Source organism: Aquarana catesbeiana, linkage group LG04 (assembly GCF_042186555.1).
Source record: "Aquarana catesbeiana isolate 2022-GZ linkage group LG04, ASM4218655v1, whole genome shotgun sequence".
NCBI lineage: Eukaryota > Metazoa > Chordata > Amphibia > Anura > Ranidae > Aquarana > Aquarana catesbeiana.
In genome coordinates, this window is record NC_133327.1 from 565,970,251 (window position 1) to 565,997,570 (window position 27,320).

Below are 27,320 nucleotides of genomic sequence, written 5' to 3' on the forward strand. Positions count from 1 at the left end.
TGTTAAGAGAAATAAAACTCTCTGTTCATTTTTACAAATAGTGACTGGCGCCCAATCTTTTCACCTTGCACCACACCCACTATGCCTAGTAACCTGCACCCTGAGGAATGTCAGTTTTCCCTGGCTTTGGGGTCCCCATCAGGCCTTTGGAAGTCGGGGAGACTGCTACATGAGTTATCATGTTAGCCAGGAATAAATATATTAATAAGTATTGTCACACTGATGCCTTTTTAGTGGCTAACCTAAAAGCTGAACTTCAGGAAAAATAAAATAGCCTTGCAGTAGGACTCCCTCTGGGGCCCTCACCGTTCCTCACTTACAATGCAGGACTACTGGACTAAGCACTGAAGAGAAGAGGGTTTGGGAACTGATCATATGGAATGAGGAGCCTGCAGGAGCAAAGGAGTAGGCAGGTAGGAGGTATAGAGTTCTGAAAATTGTATATTTTTAACCACTTCAGCCCTAGGAGGATTTGCCCCCTTCCTGACCAGAGCACTTTGTGCGATACGGCACTGCGTCGCTTTAACTGACAATTGCATGGCCGTGCAACGTTGCACCCAAACAAAATTGACGTCCTTTTTTTCCCACAAATGGAGCTTTCTTTTGGTGGTATTTGATCACCTCTGCGTTTTTTATTTTTTGCGCTATAAACAAAAAAAGAGCGACAATTTTGAAAAAAAAGCTATATTTTTTTACTATAATAAATATTCCCAAAAAATATATAAAAAAAAAATTTCTTTCTCAGTTTAGGCTGATATGTATTCTTCTACATATTTTTGGTAAAAAAAATTGCAATAAGCATATATTGATTGGTTTGCGCAAAAGTTATAGCATCTACAAAATAGGGGATAGATTTATGGCATTTTTATTATTAATTATTTTATTTTTTTATTAGTAACGGCGGCGATGTGCGATTTTTATCGTGACTGTGACATTATGGCGGACACATTGGACACTTTTGACACCGTTTTGGGACCACTGTCATTTATACAGCAATCAGTGCTATAAAAATGCATTGATTACTCTGTAAATGACACTGGCAGGGAAGGGGTTAAACACTAGGGGGCGATTAAGGGGTTAAGTGTGTCCTAGGGAGTGATTCTAACTGGGGGGCAGGGGGATGGGCTACAACTCACATGACAGCGATCACTGCTCCTGATGACAGGGAGCAGTAGATCCCTGTCATCAGCAAGTGATCACCACCAAGTGATCTGGACCAGATTCCTTGTGGACCAGAAGTGGTGAGCTGAAGCATATGTGCTTATCCTATCACTGTCTGCCGTTTAATGCCAGGAGAGACTGTCTCTTGACAGTCATACGCTTAAAAGGACAGCAACGCGTACACCACCGTACAGACGAACCCTATGTAAGCAGTCTTCGTAAGTACTTTACAGCCATCCCCAGGGGTGCCCCACTCAGGAACGTGTACACCCACTCTTAGGGGCATATGGGCAAAGTGGACTTCGGGGCTTTTTTAGTTAATGCCAAGAGTCACGCATTTATGTTATGCATTTACTTTATCTACTATCAAGTTGCTTGTGGCCTATTTTCTGTGTACTATTATAGCATGGTAGTATACTAACGGTTAAGTTACACAGGTGTGAGCAGCATTCAAACTCATAACTAGACATGTGCAATTCGATTCGTTCAGAATTTGTTTTTCTGCAAAATTCGGCATACTCGTTAATTCGGAAACATCCGAATTAGCGAAAAATCGTTTAACTAATTTTTTGTGAAAACAAATTTTCTAAAAGACCGAAAATTCGAAAATCAGAAAGAACGAAAATCTGAAAATAAGAATGACATCCGAAGATTCAAAAAAACGAAAATCCGATAATTTGAAAAAACAAAAAACATTTGAATAATTTCTATTAAAATAAAATATTAAGTTTTATTAACCATTATTATATATTTTTTTAATTATTATTATTTATAATAATAATAATAACAACTCTAAAAATTTGTTATAAACTATTAAATTATAGGTTTTGGAATTTCCTTTTAAATTTAGCTGTTAGTAAACGTAACAAATACGGATTTATCCGAAGTTACAAATTATCCAAAATAACAAATGCCGGATAATTCGTAACTCTCGATAAATTCGAATTCGTTACGTTCAATAACAGCCAAATTTGAAAGGAAATTCCAAAACCTATAATTTAATAGTTTATATCTATTATTATAGTCTTACTAAAAAATAATATGTTTTATTAACTATTATTATAGTTTTTTTATTATTATTAATAGTTTAATTATAATAGAAATTATCTGAATGTTTTTGTTCTTTTCGGATTTTCGTTCCTTAGAATTTTTGGAATAACGAATGCCGCATCTAAACGAATGGAACAAATTTGAATTTGTCCGAAGTTGCGAATTATCTAAATAACGAATACCGCATCTATACGAATGAAACGAATACAAATTTATCCGAAGTTATAAATTATTTTGAAATAACGAATATTAATCATAACGAATGATCTGAAAAACGAAAACAAAAAAAATATATTGTCTACTTATAGCGAGGTGTATCAGTGGGGACCAATCGGTTTAAAGAGTCGTGGTAGGACAAAGAATCCACTTTATCCAGCAGCTCCTGCGGAGGTAAGCGCTACAAAAAATGACCAAAAATAATTTTTTGGCCATTCTTCCCGGGCAACTGAGACTCTGGTGCAACATTGCTGGATGGGCTTATGTAAGTAAGCCGCGATCCTGCTGTGTCCAATCAGCAGGTCCAACGGCCGTGATGGCTGCTGATCGTTCACTGGAGAGGCAGAATGGCAGTCTGCCTATGTAAACAAGGCAGGCTGCCGTTGTGTCTGAGAGGAAGCAAGAGCTCCATATTTGCCAACAGTCCCGATTTTCCCAGGACAATTCCAATTTATGGACCCTCGTCCCGATCGGAGTCCGTCCCGATGAAAATCCCGGGATTTTGCTTTTGTCCCGAGAATCGGGACTGTTTTTGCAAAGACCCCAGGAGGCTGCAAAAATGATGGAGGCGGCTTCAGCTGCAAGATCTTTTCCAGTGTGTTCAGAGGAGAGGGGAGGGGCCTCCGATCTGTGCAGCCAATCGGCTTCTCTCTTCAGTGTACAAGTAGACAATCCTCTAGTACACTGAAGCCAATTGGCTGCACAGATCGGAGGCCCCTCCCCTCTCCACTGAACACACGGGTAAAGACGGGAAATAGAGCTGCCGCCAACCCTCCGCCCCGTGTGTCCAACAAGAGGGGACACTGATGTAAGGAGGGGCTCCGCTGGGGACATTGATGTAAGGAGGGGCTCCGCTGGGGATACCAGATGTAAGGAGGAGCTCTGTTGGGGACACCAGATATAAGGAGGGGCTCCGCTAGGGACACCAGATATAAGGAGGGGCTCCGCTAGGGACCCCTGGTGTAAGAAGGGGCTCTGCTGGGGGTGCCTGATGTGAAGAGGACTCCGCTGGGGATGCCTAATGTAAGAAGGAACTCTGATGGGGATGCCTGGTGTAAGAAGGGACTCTGCTGCGGACGCCTGATGTAAGGAGGGACTCTGCTGGGGACACCTGATGTAAGGAGGGACTCTGCTGGGGAAACCTGGTGTAAGGAGGAACTCTGCTGGGGACACCCGGTGTAAGGAGAAAAAAAGGAAAAGGTCTGGTGTCACCCACAAAACACTTCCATCCCAATATATGCAACAAAATACAGGAAATCGCCACGGGACTTTAAATGAGGTGAATGCGGTTAGTCAACAATTGAGTGAATGCAGGCCCAAAATTTATTAAAATTGTCATGCAAACATAAACAACATGAATCATAGCCAAGCCACTGAAATAATACATACAGTAAAAAATGTCACTACACGCATCATGGTATAAAATATAAATTGCAAAGTACACAGGCATGAAAAGTATCTCAATGCGTTTCGCAAGACCATGCTCGCTTTATCAGGGGTAGATGCGTGTGTAGTACATCTGTAGGGGGTATAATGAACCAAATAAGTATCAACACAGAGATGGTATCGTAACAATTAGTCAAGAGGGTCCAAAATGCATGGCCCTATACTCACCAAAGGCTAAATCAGACTAACAAATTCTGAATACCCAGAGGCGGCAGTAATGAGCGTCCAGCTCGGGAGCTGATGTAAGGAGGGACTCTGCTGGGAATGCCCGGTGTAGGAGGGACTTTGCTGGGGACACCTGATGGCATCTAGTGGCAGGCAACACGCTCAGGGCTTCCACTGATTCTGCATTATGGTGAGTTGAATGATTTAATTTTATATTACAATGTAATAATAGAAATAATGCGCTTCAATCATCCTGACACCATAACAACCATGGTGCCGGGATGATTGAAGCGCCAACACCAGGTGTTTGGAGTATCTTTATCTGCTAATTGTTAAACTTGAGCCACGTCCCATTTAAGCCACACCCATTATTTAGTTTAAACTACGCCCATGGTTCGCCATGGCGCGCTTTGCGTGCCACATTATCCTTTCCCCACTACACCACGTCTAAAAATGAATGCCCTGCCCCCTAACTGTAATAAGACTCCGCCTGCAGACAAAAAAGTGTCTTCCACCAGTTAAACCTCCCCACACAGTTAGAAATCACTCCATAGGAACACGCTTAACCCTTTGATCGCCCCTGATGTTTACCCCTTCCCTGCCAGTGTATTTATAGAGTGACAGTGCATTTTTTTAGTTTAGCACTGATCACTGTATTGGTGTCACTGGTCATCAAAAAGTGTCACTTAGTGTCAGATGTCGCAGTTATAGCGTCTACAATCTATATACGCTTATTGTGATTTATTTATTTTTTAGCAAAAATATGTAGCAGAATTCATATTGGGCCAAATTTTTTATTGGATATGTTTTATAGCAGAAAGTAAAAAAAATATATATTTTTTTTTCAAAATTGTCGCTCTTTTTTTTGTTTATAGCGCAAAAAATAAAAACTTGATCAATTACCACCAAAAGAAAGCTCCATTTGTGGGAAAAAAGGACATACATTTTATTTGGGTACAGCGTCGCACAACTGCACAATTGTCAGTTAAAGAAACGCAGTGCCGTATCGCAAGAAATGGCCTGGTCATTAGGGGGATAAAACCTTTCCGGGGCTGAAGTGGCTAAAGGGGTTGTAAAGTCAGAAGTTTTTTTATCTTCATGCATCCTATGCATGAAGATAAAAAGCCTTCTGTGTGCAGCAGCCCCCCTCATACTTACCTGAGCTCTGTCCAGCAATGTCCACAAGTGTCTCGGCCACCTGGGACTCTCCCTCCTGATTGTCTGAGACACAGCAGTGGCGCCATTGGCTCCCACTGCTGTCAAAGTCAGTTAGCCAACCAGGAGAGAGAGGGGGGCGGGGCCGAAATGCAGCTCCGTGTCTAAATGGACACACAGAGGTGCAGCTTGGCTTGGATGCTCCCATAACAAGCTGTTTGCTGTGGGGACACTGAACGGGAGGGAGGTGCCAGGAGCACTGAAGAGGGACCAGAGAAGAGGAGGATTGGGGCTGCTCTGTGCAAATACACTGCGATAGAGCAGGCAAGTATAACATGTTTGTTATTTTTATAGAAAAAAAAAAAACTGAACTACAATCACTTTAAATTTTATTTTTTCCTGTACGCACTGTGTAATCTTTTTTTCTCTGAGTTAAAGGGGTTGTAAAGGTTTGTGTTTTTTCACCTTAATGCAGCCTATGCATTAAGGTGAAAAAACACCTTGCAGTGTTTTACTTACCTGAGCCCCGAATTTCAGTGGGCACGATCCCGCGCTGCTCTCTCCACGGCTTCTCGGCTCTTCATTGGATAGACTGATAGCAGCCGTTGGCTCCCACTGCTGTCAATCAAATCCAACGATGTGGGCGCCGGGGGGGCGGGGCCGAGTCATACACTCGGCAGCTATGGACGCCGAGTATATGACACGGGAGCGTGCCAACAAGGTATCCCCCTCGGGACAGAGCTTCCTAGAGGGGGTTATCTATTACGGGGAGGAGCCGCTGTGGGACCCCGGAACATGTGGATCGGGGTCACTCTGTGCAAAATAAACTGCACAGTGGAGGTAATTATGACATGTTTGTTATTTTAAAAAAAAAACAACCTTTAATGTCACTTTAATTAAAGGACACAGCTTAATTTCTTACAAATGGATTTTGATTGATGTCGTTCAAATGAACGATAGAGAAATATGCGTTTGATAAATAAATACATAACTATTGTATTATTTTATTCTCCATGGTCCCTGCTTCCAGAAATGATATACTTTTTGGGGAGTTTACAGTGATTTTTAGCAACAAAAAAAAAACATTTTAACATGCATGCAAAAAATAAAAAGCCACCAAGGCTTTCATTGAGATTCAGAAAAGGCTCAGTGTCTCCGTGCTGTGAGATTTTGTTGCACCTTCTTCCTTTGTCACTTTGGTGGAATGAGCTTTGGTGACAAAGCAGGGTGTGGCAGGGAATAGTCTCTCTCCACCATCCATCCATCCATCCCTCTGCCTAGTCCCCTCCCATTGCTCCCTGACCCTATAGGCCAGCCTCCAATGCCTGGGAGTGGTTTATCGCCTGGCTGGAGAGTGACGGGCTGCAGCTGCCGCTCTTCCTATAGCCGCACATCGGATCAGACCTGCGCCGACTGGGGACACGTGACGTCACACACACACACACCCCGCCGGGCATGGCTCTCCTCCTGGGAGTGTAGCGGTGCCGGGACTGCACGGGATGCTGCGAGGCTGGACGGCTCGGTCACCACAATAGCGCACAAGAGTTGGCGGAGACATGTACACCTTCGTGGTGAGGGATGAGAACAGCACCGTCTATGCTGAAGTGTGTAAGATCCTGCTGGCCACGGGACAATGGAAGAGACTGAAGAGGGACAATCCCCGATTTAATCTCATGCTGGGAGAAAGGAACAGACTGCCATTCGGGAGACTGGGTGAGAAACGTCATAGGGACCGCATGCCTTCCTCCTCTGTGACGTCATGCTGCTTTAACCACTTATTTGTAACCCATCAGCTAGATCCCTATAGGATTACATGGGTGATCCACCCCACTGCATGGCATGAAGTACAAGGAGCTGCATATGGGTGTTGTCTGCTGCACCAAGAGGGGATCACAGACAGTACAACTGCAGCACTCTCACCAGCTGTGGTGCAGAAGAGTGATTGTTAGTACCCAGGGGGTGAGCAATGTCTGTTCTGGGATAGGCAGAGCTAAAAAGCTTCAGATGTCCAACACAGCATGCATGGATCTGATCATTCATAGAGTGAAAACACACACATTTCATATATAGATATATATCTATATATATATCGTATTTATCAGCATATAAACACACACCTTCATTTTAGATGGGAAGTTTCAGGAAAAAAAAAAATATTTTTAATAAAGAACTTTGAAGCAAAATAAGGGTCAGTGCCCATCTGCAGCCTCACAATTGCCCATCAATGCAGCTTGATCAATGCCCATATGCAGCCTCACCATTGCCATATATGCAGCCTGATTAGTGCCCATCTGCAGCCTCACAATTGCCCATCAAAGGGTCAGTGATCATCTGCAGCCTGTTCAATGCCATCTGCAGCCTCACAATTGCCCATCAATGCCGCTTGATCAATGCCCAGCCTGATCAGTGCCCACCTGCAGCCTCTCCTCAGATTACTGCTGCCTGGGAGGGGGCGGGACGAGCGCAGTCAGATTACATACAGCGAGAATCACCTATTTACTCGGCGGCCTCTTTAATACAAAGTCCCGCCTCCTGGACCGGCTTCTATGATAGACAGAACAATGGTCCAAAGACGGCCCAGGAGACAGGACTTCCTATTAGAGGCCGCTGAGTAGACTGGAGGTTCTCGCTGTATGTAATCTGACGGCACTCGTCCCGCCCCCCTCCCCTTTAGCTATGAGTAAGCATCTAATGATGTGAAACGCGTTAGCGATCTTCCCTGTTTTGTCCCCATTTGATGTGACTGTATATTGGATTTTTACACTTTATAATAAAGATGCCTTTCTTCAGAGTGCAGCAGTCCACGACTTCTTCGTTTCCGCCCCCTCCACGTTCCTTCCTAGACAGCCCAAATTGCAGTATGGGCGTATAACACGCATACACTATTTGCACCCGATTTCCAGGGTGAAAAAGTGAGTGTTACACGGCAATAAATACAGTGTGTGTGTGTGTATATATATATATATATATATATATATATATATATATATATATATATATATATATATATATATATATATATATATTATTTTAGAGGTCGACCAATATGGGTTTTTCTCTGGCCGATGCCAATATTTAGAAATCGTGGCGGTCGATATATGATGCCGTTTTTTTTGGCCTTTTTTTTTTTTCCCTTCATCTCATAAAATCTAACAGTTAGACCCCTTTCACAATGGGGCATTTTTCAGGCGCTTTTGGGCTAAAAATAGCGCCTGTAAAGTGCCTGCAAAATGTCTCCCCTGCAGTCTCAGTGTGAAAACCCGAGTGCTCTCACACTGAGGCGATGCACTGGCAGGATGTTAAAGTCCTGCAAGCAGCATCTTTGGAGCGATGTATACCGCTCCTCCACCATTCCTGCCCATTGAAATGCATGTGCACCGCTGCCAAAGCACCTGCAAAGCGATTCGGCAGCGGCGCTTCACGGGTGCATTTAACACCTTCCTCGGGCACTAGCTGGGTTATAAGCACCCCGCTAGCAGCCGAAAAGCACCGCTAAAATGATGGTAAAAGCGCCACTAAAACTAGCAGAGTTTTACCATCAACGCCCGCCTGCACCAGTGTGAAAGCAGCCTTAAGTAATAAGTGATACAGAAAATTTCTTACATTTAAACAGGTAATCAAAACTTTTGGACGAAAAAAAAATGGGCTAACTTTACTGCTTTGTTTTTTTCTTTTTTTTTTTTTAATTCATTAGTGTATTTTTTCCCAAAAAAATTGTGTTTGAAAGACCGCTGCGCAAATACCGTGTAACATAAAATATTGCAGCAACCGCTATTTTATTCCCCAGGGTCTCTGCTAAAAAAAATATATATAATTTTTGGGGTTTCTAAGTAATTTTCTAGCAGAAAATACAGGATTTTTACTTGTAGTCAACAAATGTCAGAAAAGATTTAGTCTTTAAATGGTTAAACTGAGAACTCCTCCACACCAGTTCAGTTCATTGATAAAAGAAACTAAAAAGATACAATGTTTCCACTTATCAGACTTGGCAGGCTGCCCAGAGAGAAGAGAAGTCACTCCACAGAACACTTCAGGCAACTTGCATTGACTTCTGTTACAGAAGTAATTTGCAAGTCGTGCTGAAGTTATAATCGGCACAATCGGGCGATGCCGATGAATTAAAAAGCGCCAAATATCGGCCAATATATCGGTCGACCTCTAATATTTATATATCTCTCTCTTCCGGTGTTCTATCAAGAAACTCCCTCTGTCGAACAATGCCTCTGATGGGTCTGCGCGTGCACAGTACGCAACATCACTCCAGCTGATATGTTGATCAGCTGACGTGATGTCAGCACGGCGCATGCACAGATCGCCTGAGGCAGTAGCCGAGGATCTGCCAAGCGCCGAGGGAAAATGTAATTGTCAGATTCTGCCTCACTATTGCAGGGCGGGTTTTGTGTGTGTGTTTTTACCCGCCCTTAGACACAGCCAAAACCCTCTGTTTAACACACTCAAGCCACCGTGCAACAGACAGAAAACATGGCGTTCAATACAGCCAAAACCCGCCCCGCGACAGTGAGGCATAATCTGTCAATTTCATTCTCTCTCGGCGCTTAGCAGATCGTCAGATACTGCCTCCAATGATCTGTGCATGCGCCGTGTTGGCATCACGTCAGCTGATCAACATATCAGCTGGCGTGACATTGCGTGCTGCGCATGAGCAGGCCCATCTGAGGCATTTTTCGATGAAGGTAATTTCTCATTTTTTGTGATACGGCACTGCGGGGGTGCCAATGCGTGTGGCACGAGAGACAGAACAGGGACGTGTGTGTGTGTGTGTGTGTGTGTGTGTGTGTGTGTGTGTAAACAAAACACAAATCCCTGTTCTGAGGGGAGAGGCAGATCGTGAGTTCCTACTAGCTAGGAACCACTATCTGCCATTTCCTCCAGTCGCTCCCATCCCCCTACAGTTAGAACACACACCTAGGGAACTCGGTTAACCCCTTGATCGCCCCCTCGTGTTAACCCCTTCCCTGCCAGTGATATTTACACAGCAGTCAGTATATTTTTATAGCACTGATCGCTGTATAGTGTGTCCGATCTGTCCGCCATAATGTCGCAGTCTTGATTAAAAATCGCTGATCACCGCCATTACTAGTAAAAAAAAAAAAATTATAATAAAAATGCCATAAATCTTTCCCCTATTTTGTAGATGGTATCACTTTTGCACAAACCAATCAATATACGCTTATTGCGATTTTTTTTTTTTTTTTTTTTTTTTTTTTTTTTTTTTTTTTTTTTTTTTTTTTTATTACCAAATAAATGTGGAAGAATACATATAAGGATTGACCAAGTCAAAAAAATTGTCGGACTTTGTGGGTACACAATGAGAGGGAGAATTGATAAAAAGGTATTCATTTTATTACAGCATCATTAAAATTACAAAAAACATATAAAAACATAAACATATATAACATATAAACAACACCCTGTATGGACACAGTTACCCAATGATGCAGTTACAGAGGGATGGATCTAAGGTACAAAGATTAATGTCATAATGTATCAAAATAGGAGAAACATTTCTGATCCAGTAATGCCTCAAAAAACTTGCTCGTCGACGCGTTACAGTAAGATATTCTCGCTTCCTCAGAACAAAGACTGGGTAGGCCCTGGTGAACTTGTGGCTCAGGGTATGGGGGAACCTCACAGAACTAACAGACGACCAAGACAAACAAAAATTCCGATTTTCATATGTGTGTATGGGTACACACATATCCTGTGGTCTATAAGTATCACTGGTATGTAGCGGCTATGTGGAAATATATTAGAATATAGGTCACACACAGCGGTAAGTAGTAACAAATTTTTGCTGTAAATGTAGTCAATACAGTATCGGCAGTACCTAGAATTGGCCCATGGGTACAGGACCATTATTTAAATGGATGAGTGCTCAATCCCTTTTAGGTATAGAAACCGATAGTATGTCTGAATATATAAATACTGCACTTATTTCATAGGGGGAGACCTTTTATTAGGGCTTGAATCAGTGGTGCCGCATAAGCAGGGGAAAATGTACCCCCTTCGATGCTGAACCCCTATGTACTGCCTTTCTTGATGTGTGTGCACACAGTGAGGAAGGCCATACATAGGGGTGCAGCGTCGAAGGGGGTACATTTTCCCCTGCTTATGCGGTAACACTGATTCATATCAATGCTTCATATTCATATAATATAAAATTTATACCCTTTTTTTTTTTTTTTTTTTTTAAATTTTATGCTCCCTCTCATTGCGTGCCCACAAAGTCTTTTTTTGACTTGGTCAATCCTTATATATTTTGGATGTTGGCATGGTGAGGGTCCTCCCTACCTATGTAGAATGCATATCGGCCTAAACTGAGGAAAAAATTTACTTTAAAAAAAAAAAAAAATTGGGATAGTTATTTTAGCAAAAAGTACAAAATATTGTTTTTTTTTTTTTTTTTCAAAATTGACGCTTATTTTTTTACTAGTAATGGTAGCGATCAGCGACTTATAGTGGGACTGTGCTATTGCAGAGAAATCAGACACCTAACTGACACTTTTTGGGGACCAGTGACACCAATACAGTGATCAGTGCTAAAAATATGCACTGTACTAATGACCCTAGCTGAAAGGGTTAACATCAGGGGCGATCAAAGGGTTAACTGTGTGCCTAGGTTGTGATTATTCACTGTGGGGGAGGTGCTTGGAGGTGCTTTGACTAGGAGAAGGCAAAGATACGTCTTCTGCAGAAACAAGGGATCAAAGCATTACTTTCTGACAGAACGTCAGTCTGCCTTGTTTACATAGTTCTGCCTGTGTAATTGGCTGGTGATCGCAGTACCCACCCGTGTATAATCACAGCAGGTGCCAGACCCAGAAGTGTCAGATCACGTACTAGACCCGACACCTGGCTCAGCCTCTCAGTGAGCCGCTGAGAGCCTGAGCCAGCCACTCCCGTCGCCTTCACAGCCCAGCGCTCGAGTGAGCGTGGGGCGAAAAGGAGAGCCCTGAGAACTGCACGATCTGCGGTGTTTGATCACTAGGTTCTCAGTGTTAGAGCTGGCAGGGGACAGATGCTGCATCAGACCGATGCTGCATCCACCTAGTTAAGTATGTTTCAGATAAAAAAAAAAAACTAACCCCATACTTCTCTTATAAGCTAAAAAAAACAAAACCTTGAGGCTTTAGAACCACTTTACCCCCGGAAGGATTTACCCACTTCCTAACCATGCCATTTTATGCGATACGGCACTGCGTCACTTTAACTGACAATTTGCGCGGTCGTGCGAAGCTATACCTAAACAAAATTGGCTCCCCCCCCCCCCCCACAAATAGAGCTTTCTTTCGGTGGTATTTGATCACCTCTGCGTTTTTTATTTTTTGTGCTATAAACAAAAAATGTGACAATTTTTGAGATTTTTTTTTTCTGCTATAATACCTATCCAAAAAGAAAAATACAAAAAAAATGTATTCATCAGTTTAGGCCGTTATATATTCTTCTAATTTTTTTGGTTAAAAAATCGCAATAGGCATATTTTGATTGATTGGTTTCCGCAAAAGTTATCACGTCTACAAACTATGGAATAGATTTAGGGACTAATTTTTTTTTTTTTTATTGTTTTTACTAGTAATGGCAGCAATCTGAGACTTTTAGCGGGACTGCGACATTGCGGCAAACAAATCTGGGGACCATTGACATTACTCCATTGATCAGTGCTATAAAAATGCACTGATCAATGTATAAATGACACTGGCAGTGAAAGGGGTTAACACTAGGGGGCGATCAAGGGGTTAAGCATGTTCCCTGGGTGTGTTCTAACTGAAGGGGGATTGGCTGCCTGGAAAACCACAGAGATCGCTGTTCCCAATGACTTGGAACAGCAGATCTCCATCATGCCCCCTGTCAGAACGGGGATCTGCCTTGTTTACATAGGCAGAGCCCCATTCTGCCTCTGTATACCGCAACCCGCTATATCACATGCACAGACCAACTTACACCTACAGCGATTTGCGCTATCCAGCCACCTTGCCGCAATATAACTGCGGCGGGTGTTGGTGAAGTGGTTAAAGTGGAGCTCCACCTAAAATGGGAAGTTCCGCTTTAAGGACTATACGCCTCACCCAAAAGGGGGGGGGGACACGGGTACCTAATTTTGACAGGTACCCGCTCCCACTTCCACCTAGGCAGCTCGAACGGAAGTTCTCCTCTCCCCCTCCCTCCTTGTAAGCCTCTGGGACACGTCATGGGTTTAGCCCCTCTGCCGCTATAACTTTTGCGCAAACCAATAAATATACGCTTATTGGATTTTTTTTTTTTTTTTACCCGAGACATGTGGCTGAATACATTTTGGCCTAAATGTATGACTAAAATTGAGTTTATTGTTTTTTTTTTTGTGTGTTTTTTTTTTTTTTTTTTATAACAAAAAGTAGAAAATATCTTTATTTTTTTTTTCCAAATTTTCGGTCTTTTTTCGTTTATATCGCAAAAAATAAAAACTGCGGTGATCAAATACCACCAAAAGAAAGCTCGATTTGTGTGAAAAAAGGACGCAAATTTTGTTTTGGGTACAGCACTGCATGACCGCGCAATTACCAGTTAAAGCAGCGCAGTGCCAAATTGTAAAAAGTGCTCTGGTCAGGAAGTGGGTAAAACCTTCCAGGGCTGAAGTGGTTAAAAATCCCCATAGACGACGCTTTCAATTTTTTTTTTTTTTTTTTTTTTTTTACAGGTTACATGTTTTGAGTTAGAGGAGGTCTAGTGCTCGAATTATTGCTTGCCCTTTAATGTTCGCGGCAATACCTCACATGTGTGGTTTGAATGGCGTTGTGGGCGTGACTTATTTATTTATTATTTATTTCAGGTACTTATATAGCGCCGTCAATTTACGCAGCGCTTTACATATACATTGTACATTCACATCAGTCTTATGTATGCTTTCGCTTCTGCAAACGAGCACGCGGGGACAGGGGAGCTTAAATTTTTTTTATTGTTAATTTTACTTTATTTTTCTATTTTGACACTTTTTTTGACACTTTTTTACATTTATTTTTGATCACATCCCTTGTAAGAGGAATAGTGCTTGACAGGTCCTCTTTACAGTGAGATCTGGGGTCAATAAGTCCCCAGATCTCACCCCTAGGCTGGGAAGCCTGAAATCAAAAAGCAAAAAAAAAAAAAAAAAAAAAAGAGCTCAGCTTCCCGGCGCCTTTTCTTCAAATGCAGAGGCCGGGCATGACTGATGATTATAACATCTCGCCCAGCCTCCGGACAATCATAGAGACTCCGGGGACCATCTGGCCCACCGGAAATCTCTATGGTCAGCATCTGGGCCGGATGGTTCTTTTTCCGGTCCCCCGATGGCAGGGGCGAGCCGGGAGAAGCACCAGAGGGGTGGGGGGGAACGTCCTAGTAAGTAGAAATAACGATATGTCCCCTCACCTAGTCAATTCAATTCAATATTCCAGTCGCACAGGTTCCCGGGTAAACGGCATAGAGCATTAACGGGTGCTGTAACGATTACCAGTTGGGTTCTGGAAGCATCAAACAGAAGTACATCTTCGCCAGCACACCATGGATCAGCAGACAAGGTTGTCCAAAAAAGGTTTTTTAATCGAAAATGGTCACATCACAAGGGGGGTGCAACGTTTCGGGGGCCGCGCAGGACCCCTTCGTCAGTCCTATCCCCATACAGTTAGAACACAGTGAAGGAACACACATTTAACCCCTTGATTGCCCCCTAGTGTTAACCCCTTCCCTGCCAGTGACATTTACACAGTAATCAGTACATATTTATAGCACTGATCGCTGTATAAATGTCAGTGGTCCCAAAAATGTGTCACAAGTGTCCGATCTGTCCATCGCAGTACCGCTAAAAATCGCAGATCACCGCCATTACTAGTGAAAAAAAATAATAAAAATGCCATCTTTCCCAAAGTTTGTAGACGCTATAACTTTTGCGCAAACCAATCAATATACGCTTATTGCGATTTTGGTTAAAAAAAAAATGTAGGATACATATCGGCCTAAACTGATGAAAAAATTTGTGTTTTTTTTTTTTTTGTTTTTTTTTAATTGGGGATATTTATTATAGTAAAAAATATTGTTTTTCTTGTTTTTTTTTTTTCAAAATTTACGCGCTTTCTTTTGTTTATAGCGCAAAAAAATAAAAACTGCAGAGGTGATCAAATACCACCAAATAAAGCTCTATTTGTGGGAAAAAAGGATGCAAATTTCGTTTGGGTACAGCGTCGCATGACCATGCAGTTATCAGTTAAAGCGAAGCAGTGCCAAATTGTAAAAAGTGCTCTGGTCAGGAAGGGGGTAAAAGCTTCTGGGGCTGAAGTGGTTAAATAAATTAAAAAAAACCAAAGCTTTACAATCACTTTAACCTAATCAATCTGCATACAGTGAAGAATTATTTTCACTTGGGCAGATGCACTTTCAGTGCCACGTCTATGGTTCCCTTGTAGTGGCACCTGTGGCCAGGTGGTTTGCAGTTTAGGCCCCCTGAATGGGGATGTAGATTACATGTTTATTAACCCCTTCCCACCGAGCGTACGCAGATGTGCGTACTTGGCTTTCTGGGATTATACCGGGATGATGCCTGCAGCTTCAGGCATCATCCCGGTACCGTTGTTTAGAGCGGGCGATCGGCTATCCGAATATAGCAACCGATTCGGCTAAAAGCCGCTCGGATGTTATACCAGAGAAGCGGGGGGGGGACGTCCCCCCCTCCTGCTGCTCTTACCGGGCCTCCCGTTCGATCGGGAGGCCCAGTGACCAATCGGCTGGGGCGGGCTGGAACGAAGCCGTGGGTGGCTTCGTTCCAGCCTGCTAATCATAAACATGGAAGCGACGTCCCGTTTACTCGGCTGCTAATGGCGCCATTCACACAGTGTTCAGAATCGCCATTTTCGGCGATCTGAATACTTTGAAGTGCAAAGGAGGGATCGGGGGTCATTTGACCCCCGATCCCTCCATAAAAAGTACCTGTCACCACCTATTACTGTCACAGTTACATTCCTTGTGACAGCAATAAAAATCATCAAAATAATTTTTTTTCTTTAAACACAATTTATAAATATATAATATTACTCGGCGTAACATCATCTTTCACATTATACAAAAAAATTGGGGTAACTTTACTGTTTGGATTTTTTAAAATTCATGAAAGTGTCCCTTTTCCCAAAAATTTGCGTTTAAAACACCGCTGCACAAATACCGTGTGATATAAAATATTGCAACAATCTCCACTTTATTCTCTAGATTCTCTGCTAAAAAAATATATATAATGTTTGGGGGTTCTAAGTAATTTTTTAGCAAAAAATACGGATTTTAACTTGTAAACACCAAATTTCAAAATTAGGCTCAGTCATGAAAGGGTTAAAGTTGGATGGGTTAGGCTGTTAGGATTTGGTCCCCTGATAGGTATGCTTTAAACTGCAGAATGCATTCTCTGCGGTAAGGGGCCAGTTCACACCATAAGCAGTTCCGTTCAGTTCCGTGCGCTTTTTTTATGCACTAAAAATGCATGCACAATGTTTTCCATGTATTCCAATGGCTCTAGTTCACACCATGCAGCCAGTTTCCGGTCAGTTTCTGCACCGGAAACTGACTGCATGGTGTGAACTAGAGCCATTGGAATACATGTAAAACATTGTGCATGCATTTTGTGTAGAAAAAAAGTGCACAAAACTGAATGGAACTGCTTCTGGTGTGAACTAGCACTAAGGTAAAAACCTTATGTGTGCAACTCCTCCCCATCCTCCCCTCCTTATACTTGTCTAAACCTGATCTCGATCTAGCTTTGTGCTCGAGAACAGCTGCTCTCTCTCCTCACTGGACATGGAGGCAGCAGAGGAAGCCATTGGCTTAGGGACAAGCTAGGAGAATGAATACATGGACATAGGGAATTGATTAGCCATGACGCTGCAAACTGCAGCCACAACACATGAGCCCATCATTACAAAGTAAAGCAAACAAGACGGAATATAACTACACTAATACCTAGTTAAAACAACAACAAAAAATGAAAGTGTAAAATGCCTTTAAAATACATTACATGACTTAATGTATGTATGAAAGCTACATGGCCTTTTTTAGCTTCGCACATATTTCTGCTTTCTCATTGTTTCTATTTCAAAGGATAAGTTCACCTTTTGACAAAAAATAAATGCACGTATTTTTTTTTACAGGTAAAAAAAAATGTGCATTTATTTATTTTTTGCAGGAGCCTGTAAAGCATTGCACCAGTGATCAGCAGATTGCTGATGCCATGCAGGTCTACAGACCTGTCAGTATTTCTGCTTGCTCATACCTCCTACGAGGAAGCCAATAACACGCTGACAGGAAGAATCGATGAACTACCACAGCGATCGCAGTGCCGTGTAATTCATTGAGAACTACAAGCTTGTAGGTATACATTCACAGAGGACAGTGAGTGACGCGGCTGTCACCATGGGGGGTGGGGGCATTTCTATTATTATTATTATTATTATTATTATTATTATTAATTAAGGTACTTGTATAGTTACATGTTATACCCTGAATATGGGTGTAACATGTTGTGAAAGGTAAACTTATCCTTTAAATAATTTGAGTTTGGATTGTGTAATACTGCGACTGTACCACACATGTTATTTATTACAATCATAATGCTTGTTCCGTATCCTGACACAGGCCTTCTGCCTCTTCAGTATTTGTCCGGAAGGATATTTCTGGCACAAGTACCAATTGTTTTCCCATTACGTTCTGTGAAATGATTTATGATATTTGCCATAGAAATAGACAGGCACATCATTCATTAAAAACAGCATATACTGAGAAATCCATCCTCACTCAAATTGCAGTACTTATAACCATTGTCTAGGTAACCTCTCAATGCCCAGTCGTTTTAGGCATTTATAGTCATTTTGGAGTGAGTTACATTGTTTGATTTTATTTTTTATTTTATTTTTTTTTTTTTTTTGAGCTTTAGATGGAAATCTTTAGGTCCTTGTTTGCATCCTTGCATTTCAGGCAATTGCGTTTGGTTACTGCACCTTTCATTCAGCGAAATCCCTATTATATAAAAATCAGTGGTATTGCCTGTAAATAAACACACACAACCCTTGCAGCGCACGTAAGCATGTGAATAGGGCCGCTCATGCAAGAATTTACTGATGCCAATCCTGCAGCGTACCAATCCACGTTTAGCATGGAGGAGAATTGTATTTGAACAACTGTCTGCTTTTTTTTTTTTTTTTTTTTTTTTAGGCCATTCATTAGTAAAAAAAATCTGTTTTCAGGACATTTGTTTGATTTTATGATGAGGTCAAATTGATGTTCCTTTTCAAGCATAGTGATGCCAATATTTGAAGCTTTCTTGAAAAATCTCTTTTCATGTTGTGAGTTCTGCCTGTCTGCTGGCCAACTCTTTCTACAACTTGCTGGATTCCCTGCATGCTTCGCACCTTCTCCTGTGCCGTTTGCTTTCAGTTACTTAAGACTACATATCCCATGGTACCTTGCCTGCAAGCAGTGATTCCTGTACTGACTCCGCCTCCTGAAACTCCTCCTTTCAACAGCTCTGTAGATCAGAAGGCAAGCGCTGTGAATTCGGTGACACAGCAGTGCCCTAGTCACAGGGCATAGTGAATGTCTGTCATAGAATTCTTCAAGAACGTAAATGTGTGAGAATTTCACAAAGTAAGTTTTCAGACTTCGGTTAGAGCTGCGCGATTAATCGTTAAAAAAAAAATTGCAAGTGTCGAAAGTTCAGTCTGCCAGGCTTTTCACATAGTAGAGTACTATAAACATTGTAACTTTTCCTTCTTAGATCAAAGGGATGAACTTCTGTGTGAAAATGAAGAAAGTTTAACCACTTAAAGTCTAAACTTTTTTCTGACACTTGTTTCTTACAAAGTTAAAATCATTTTTTTTTTTGGCTGGAAAACTACTTGGAACCCCCAAACTATATTTTATATATATATATATATATATATATATATATATATATATATATATGTAACATACATACATTTAAGCAGAGAATAAAATGGCGATTGTTGCAATATTTTATGTCACACTGTATTTGCACAGCGGTCTTTCAAAGACATTTTTTGGGGAAAAAATACATTTCAATGAATTTTTAAAAAAAACTAAACAGTAAAGTTAGCCCAACTTTTTTGTATAATGTGAAAGATGTTACGCCGCGAGAATCGTTATCTTTATTCTAAGCATAAAAATTGTGATTCTCATTTTAGCCAGAATCATGCAGCTTTAACTTCGGTCAGAACAATAGTAGGCTAGAAATAATTGAAATACAATATGGAATAAATAAATGATTGTACGTTTTGACCATATTTGCTCTTTAAGGGGTTGCAAATGAAATGTTAGTTTACTCAATGGGGGGGGGGGGGGGGGGGGGGAATCTTCTAATGAACGATTTCTGTATAAATGTTTGAACAAAAATTATACTGATGTATTACCAACGTTTTAGTTTCCTATTTGTAGTATTTATTTTGTTTTGTTTGTTTGCCTACAGGGCATGAACCTGGACTAGTACAGCTGGTAAATTATTACCGTGGGGCAGACAAGCTTTGCCGGAAAGCTTCCTTGGTAAAGTAAGTGCTATTAATTGTTTATATTATTTTTTGACTGTGCCTATGAAAGCAGTTGGGTGGTGCAATTTTAGGACCCATTCACACCAGCAAGCTGCTGTGTTTGCAGGGAGGTGCAGTGCCGATGTGCCTACCCCTAGGCATCGCACTCACTGTTTATTTTGTGTTTAAACTTTTTTTTCAAAAGTGATATTTCATTCAGTTGTATTTACTGCTGCGCTGTTTAGATGCTGTAGTTTGTATATCAACACACTGCGCTAAAAAAAGTGCATGCAGGTTTTTTTTTTTCTTCAGTGCACGCCAACACAATGCAGTGATGAGAACTGACACCATAGGAAATTGTCTTGCCTTTGCTTTGGGACTATGCTGGCTAAAGCTGTTCAGCACAGTTCAATACAGATAGCGCTAACAGACCCTTAGGGTCGGTTCACACATGGGCAACACGACTTTAGCGCGACTTTGTACCGCGACTTCAACGCGGCTTCAGCGCGACTTTAGCGCGACTTCAGCGCGACTTAGGCAAATTACGAGGCGACTTGAAGTCGCCTCCATGACAGGCGACTTCGCCTGTGGCCAATCACCTCTCTGGGAGGGAGGGGGGAGGGAGGGGTTTTCTCTGCAAAGTCGCTTGAGAGATCCGGCTTGCAGGCGACTTACATTGAGTTGAATGGGTACAAGTCGCCTACAAGTCGGATAGAAGTAGTACAGGAACCTTTTATGAAGTCGGAGCGACTTCAGTAGTGTCAATTAAGACGCTCCCATTGCCTACCATGATAATCTAAATGCAAAGCGACTTGGGGCGACTTGAGGGCGTACAAGTCGGATCCCAAGTCGCCCCAGTGTGAACCGACCCTTAGTAGCTCAGCAAGAAATTTATTAAATTGTTATTTTTCAGGTCCATGTTTTCGTAGGAGCAAATCATTTTTAACAAACTTTGTTATTGCTATAAAAGGAAGTTGGTGAGCTGTGGATAAACATACCCCAAATGATATATGCCCCAAGTGATATCACAGATTTTCAAAGTCTTTGATGGGTCCTCAGCATTTTTTTCAGAATAAACTTGCTTTAAAGATGAAGTAAACTTCCTTTATTGACGTGTGCCATTTAGGAGATATTTACATTTAAATGCAGCCAATGAAATCACTGGCGCATGCGTTCTGAAGGAACGGCCACCCGTTGAAGGAACGGAACCCTGTGCTGTGAACGGCGGCTCCCGCGCGCATGTCATCGTGACTCAGTCACAGTGCCGGAGCCCGCGAACCCGGGAGCAAGAGGAGTGAAGATGGAAGCCCCTTCAGCGCTGACATCGCGGCGCTGGAACAGCTTCGTTTTAAGGTAAGTGTCACAAAGTGCTAGTATGCGATGCATACTAGCACATTATGACCTTACCTTGCAGAGGAAAATAAAAATGTTCAGCTGTATACAACTGCTTTAAAAGGGAACAAGAGGATGGTGTCACTGCTGGTTTGTTTTAAAAGGCAAAGGAAGGCTCCAGAGCTCTCATCCGTATCCCTGATTCATTGCCAGTGACACCCTGATTAAAGTATAAGACCCCTTTCACACTGGGGCGCTTTACAGGTGCTATAGCGCTAAAAATAGCACCTGCAAAGTGCCTCTCCTGTCACTCCAATGTGAAAGCCCGAGGGCTTTCACACTGGAGCGTTGAGCTGGCAGGACATCAAAAAAAGACCTGTAAGCAGCATCTTCTGGCCTGCCCATCTGTTACAGCTTATTACTCTGAATCTGAAAGATTGAGTGGGACATTATGACCGTCCTAATATGCTACTCACATTGCTAAAAGCTTTATAACATCCCTCTCCCTGCCCCTGTAGAAAGAGTATAAGGCAAGGGGTATTAGAAAGGAGAGAAGGAAAGAAAAAAACAAGCATGTACACTCCGTGGTATAATTGTTTCTGGTCTCACCCAACTCACAAGGGGTCAGAGAAGTATTTTATTCAGGGTTCCCAAATTTTATTGAATATGGCTCATTTGTCTAGTAGAATTACCAAAAGGCGCTCATTTACCATGATCCATGACAACTTGTGTTTTTCCAAGTCGAAAGGAATCGTGGTTGTCCTCCAGGACCTTGCTATCGTTATTCTGGTGTACCATCTATTGGGCATCCCAGAAGAGTTTGCTGTAGTGACTTCACCTGTGTGAGTGAAAGAATGAAATTGTACAGACGGATCCAGAAGCGCTTAACCTTGGGACAAGACCACCATATATGTAATACTTCCAAGCCGCACCCTCAAACAGGAAGGAGAGGCCCCTGGGACAAATGCAACTATTCTCGCCGGAACCATGTACCATCTCGGCAAACCTTAATGCATTCTATCCATTAAGGTGAAAAACCTTTTGTGCTGCAGCACCCCCCCCCCCCTTTTTCTTACCTGAGCCGATCGTTCCAGCGACGGGGACGAGAACAGCAGCTCCAGCTGCTGTCTTGGTCCCTATTGGCTCCCGCTGCTGTCAATCAAATCCAGTGACACGGGGGCGGGGCCGATTCTGATAGGACAGTCAGTGCAGAATGAAAACTCCTCCTACAAGTTTTTTAACCAGACACTCATGAAATTCACAAGACTGCTACAGTGAGGGAAAAAGTATTTGATCCCCTGCTGATTTTGTACGTTTGCCCACTGACAAAGAAATGATCGGTCTATAATTTTAATTGTAGGTTTTTTTTTAACAGTGACAGCCAGAATAACACCAAAAAAATCCAGAAAAACGCATTTCAAAAAAGTTAATTAATTGATTTGCATTTTAATGAGTGAAAACATTAACTTCGCAAAACATGACTTAGTACTTGTTGGCAATAACAGAGGTCAGACGTTTCTTGTAGTTGACCACCAGGTTTGCACACATCTCGGGAGGGATTTTGTCCCACTCCTCTTTGCAGATCCTCTCCAAGTCATTAAAGCAGAGTTCCACCCTGAAAAAGTTGTGTTTTTTTTTTTTTTTTTTTTTTTTTTTTTTTAAATCAGCAGCTACAAACACTGTAGCTGCTGACTTTTAATAAGGACACTTACCTGTTCAGGGAGCCTGTGATGTTGGCCCCCAAGGCCGATCCATCCATCGGATCGGGTGCAGGCGCCGCCATAGTAGCTAAGGGAAACGGGCAGTGGAGCCTTCAGGTTTCACCGCCAGTTTCTTACTGCGCATGCGCGAGTCGCGCAACGCTTTCTGAATGGCCCCGTCATCTTCTGGGACACACACACAGGTCCCAGAAGGCAACGGGGGGAAGGAGGAGGGGCAGAGCCAGAAGAGGTCATGACGTACCTTACCGTGGCAAGGCAGGGGCGGAAGTTCACCTGTTTACCACTAAGGTAAGTGGAAAAAATAAAATAAAATATCCAAAAACAAGCGGTGGAGGGGTGGTCTTTCCTTTAGGAAAAGCTGGGTGGAACTCTGCTTTAAGGTTTTCGAGGCCGACGTTTGGTAACATGAAACCTTCAGCTCCCTCAGCATATTTTCTATGAGTTTAATGTCTGGAGACTGGCTAGGCCACTCCAAGACCTTGACGTACTTCTTTTTGAGCCACTCCTTTGTTGCCTTGGCCGTGTGTTTTGGGTCATTGTCATGCTGGAATACCCATCTACGGCCCATTTTCAATGCAATGGCTGAGGGAAGGAGGTTCTCGCTAAAAATTGATGACACATGGTCCTGTTCATCGTCCCTTTGATGCGGTGAAGTTTTCCTGTCCCCTTAGAAGAAAAACCCCCCAAAGCATAATGTTTCCACCTCCATGTTTGATGGTGTTCTTGGGGGCAGCACTCCTCCTCCTCCAAACATGGCAAGTTGGGTTAATGCCAAAGAGCTTGATTTTGTTCTCATCTGACCACAACACTTTCACCCAGTTCTCCTCTGAATCATTCAGATGTTCATTAGCAAACTTCAGACGGGCCTATACATGTGCTTTCTTAAGCAGAGAAACCTTGCAGGCGCTACAGGATTTCCTTCACGGCATAGTGTGTTGCTAATTGTTTTCTTGGTGACTTTGGTCCCAGCTGCCTTGAGATTATTGACAAGATTCTCCCGTGTGGTTTTGGGCTGATTCCTCACCATTTTTGTTATTTTGTCTCTCACTGTTAAAATAAACCTACCATTAAAATTATGGACTGATCATTTCTATGTCAGTGAGCAAACGTACAAAATCAGCAGGGGATCAAATACATTTTTCCCTCGCTGTATATACTGCTGATGTGAAAAGGTGTTTAGCAGTTTATATTTGCTAAAATAATTTCATTTCTATGTACTGTGGGAGACCAGATATAGTGAACGCAGGGTCCTGGGTTTAGTAACACTTTCATTTTCTGACTAAAGTTCCACTTTAAGGTGCAAGTTGACCAGTTTAAAAAAAAAAATGAAAAGGTGGACACCATACACCCCCCAGTCCCCTGCTGCACCAACTACCGTAAGTAATAGTTTCTCTGTCTTCGCAGCTGGGGGCAGCAGTCCTTGGGTTTGAAAGCCATGCTTTTTTTTTCCTCTTCTGTCCCTAGGGATGCCAGGATGGATCAGAGCAGCTCTGACCTGTCCTAGAGTCCCTAGGGAGAGAAGAGGAAGAACTGTTTTCAAATCCCAGGACCACTGTATCAGGCTGTGTGGACAGTGAAACTGTATCACCCACAGAGGTAAGTGCAGCAGGGTCCAGGGTAGGGTCTCTCTCTCCCTCTCCCTCTCTTCTCCCCCCTCCCTCCCAGAGGGAGACCATCTTTGCTGATATTCCTCATTGGTAATTTCCTCAACCAATTATTGTTCCCAAATGAGGCCTGCCTCTGGAAGTCTCCCCCCTCATTAACCTGTAAAGTTGGGAAAAGTAGGGGCAGAAAGGAATGTTTTAAATTACATGAATATAATGCCACATACACACGAGCAGACTTTTCGACCGGACTGGTCCGACGGACTTTCGTCAGACTTTCCTAACAAACGAACTTGCCTACACATGATCACACCAAAGTCCGACGGATTCGTAGGTGATGACATACGACCGGACTAAAATAAGGAAGTTGATAGCCAGTAGCCAATAGCTGCCCTAGCGTCGGTTTTAGTCCGTCGGACTAGCAAACAGACGAGCGGATTTTTCAACCGGACTTCAGTCAGTCGGAAAGATTTGAAACTTTTTTTTTTCTAGGTCCGTCGGACTTTTGGGAAAAAAAAGTCAGCTGGAGCCCACACACGATCGAATTGTCCGGCGGAGTCCGGTCCGCCGGACCAAGTCTGCCAGAAAGTCCGCTCGTGTGTATGCGGCATTAGTGTTGTGAGCAGCTGCCTTGCGTATATAAATGAATATATTTATTTAAATTAAACTGGAGAGTTGTGTGGGAATGAGCAAGTCCATGGGTCGAGAGAACATCACCGTAGCTGGACATTCTGTAGCTGCTGGGGTAGGTGTAGATAAATCCTAGTAGAGTTGAGACCAGGAGTCTCTGGAGAAGTGCCAAGGAGGTCTGCAGTAACCATTCCTTTTAAAGTGGTTGTAAAGGCTTGATGCATTCTCTGCATTTAAGATAAAAAAAACTTCATGTGCATCTCCCCCACCCCCAGAATACCTACCTGAGCCCAATCTTGTTCCAGCACTGTACCCAAGAGCAGCTCTCTCCCTTTCCCTCCCTCCCTCCTCACAGGACTCAGTGAGAGCAGTCTGAGCCATTATCTCTTGCTGCTGTCAATCAGTTCCTGTGAGGGGGGCAGGACCAAGCTGCATTATATGTCAATAGACGAACACAACTCAGCTCGGGATCGAGCCTGCACGTGTGCCACCATAGGAGGCTGCTTCCCCAGAAGAGGGGGATGGGCAAAACCATTGTTCTGAGCAGGTAAGTATATAACATTTTTGTAAAGGTTTTCTATTTTTTTTTTTTTTAAATAACAATCAATTGACCTTATTTAAATGAGGTACTTTAAGCCTAACTGGTTAAACAAAACAACAATATCATTTTAATGTTTTTTATTTTTTTTACAAAGCAAAGTGATGTCTTGAAGGCATCTCATCATCATCTTGTGGATCTAGATTGTTGAATTTGAGACCACTTACTTTATGTTGTAATCTTTTTTTTCCTAGACTCCTAAAAACAAGTCCTGAGCTTTTAGGATCATGTCCGTGGTTCCCAGAATCGTATGTGATTTACCCAACCAATGAGAAATCTGAGAAGTTTCCGGTGGGGCAGGTAAGGAAAGGACTTCAGGACCTAATCAACAGCACCCGTACGGATGAGCGAGAAGAGTTTCTGGAATCCTTCAATGAAAGGAAAGAGAGTGGGAAGGGAAACGTGTGGATTGCCAAGTCCTCTTCAGGCGCAAAAGGTGACCCTAAAAGATCTTGCATATGTCTATTGATTTGATTTCTGAGAGATACACCACTGTGCAAAAGTATTTTAAAGCACTTGTGAAAAATATGATGTGAAATGAGAATGCTTTAAAAAATTGTTCATAATTTAACAGCTTGCAAAAGTGCATAAACAGAAAAAAATTAATTAATGAAATCACTATTTGGCCCCTTTCGCACGGGCATTCCAATCAAGTCCACCTGTCAGTTTTTCAGGCGGACCTGATCAGAAGGTCCATGCATTCCTATAAATAGGTGGGGTAAATGGACTTGTGTCCATTTACCCCCACCTACCTCTGGGTTTGATCGAGTCTGTTAAAAAAAGGAGGAGGATGGAGTTGTCTTCTCTTTAGGTAGAGTGGATTGAAGGTGGCCGGGTGTAAACGGACAATGGAGTCCGTTTTTACTTCTGGCCACTCATAGAGCAGAGCGGGCTCTGTCAGTAGAAACTGAGGTGACACAGATGTGTCAAATGATCAGCAGGGGATCCGCTCACAGATTCCCTGCTGATTCAAACAGAATCTGCACCATGTAAATGGGCCTTGATGGTGTGTCCATCCTTTGCCTTTTAAGGTCCTTGTAGGTTTTCATCTGTACTGACAGTATAGAAAGCCAAAAGACCTACACTAGGCTGTTGTTTCTGCAACCAGTCTTGTGAGCTGATAACCTCCTGTGATTTGGGCCTGTTCTGCACTATTTTCAGTTCCCTTTCACAATGAGCTGCCGGTCCATTTGCGCTAAAGCTCCACTCGTTTTAGCGGCACTTTAGCGCTGTTTAAGCTCTGCTTTTGCCCACTAGCGGGGCACTTTTAACTCAAAGGGTTAAAAACTCCTGTTTTGTGGCGCTTTCAAAGCACTACCCATTCATTCCAATGGGTAGGGCGTTTTTGGAGGGCTAAATACAGCTCTCCCAACCTCTCCAAAGATGCTGCTTGCAAGACTTTTCGGAACGTCCCACAAGCGCACCGCCCCAGTGTTCAAAGACACACTGGAATGAATAGGAGGTGGTTTTCAGGTTCTTTGCAGAGGCTATTTCTAGTGCTAAAGTGCCTGAAAATTGCCCTAGTGTGAAAGGGGTCTTGGCAATTTTCTTAGCTCTCTGTGGACTATGGAATATCTCCCCCTATGTTATGAGAAGGTGTTTTGTAGTTTTGACTCTTTTCCTGTCCCAGGTCGACAACACTGCTCCTTCAGACTCAGGACCGTGAGCAAGCATAGTCATTTTAGAACAGGAA

General features: G+C 42.6%; 1 protein-coding gene across 1 annotated transcript in view; it reads left to right on the forward strand.

Moving 5' to 3' along the window:
* The first annotated feature begins 6,489 nt into the window (after positions 1–6,489).
* Positions 6,490–27,320, forward strand: part of TTL (tubulin tyrosine ligase) — a 34,190-nt gene continuing 13,359 nt past the window's right edge. Inside the window, exons 1-3 of the mRNA XM_073628037.1 lie at positions 6,490–6,906; positions 19,685–19,763; positions 25,822–26,063. Coding sequence (XP_073484138.1) covers positions 6,750–6,906; positions 19,685–19,763; positions 25,822–26,063 — 478 coding nt within the window. The 5' untranslated portion in view covers positions 6,490–6,749. The remainder of the gene's footprint in view (positions 6,907–19,684; positions 19,764–25,821; positions 26,064–27,320) is intronic.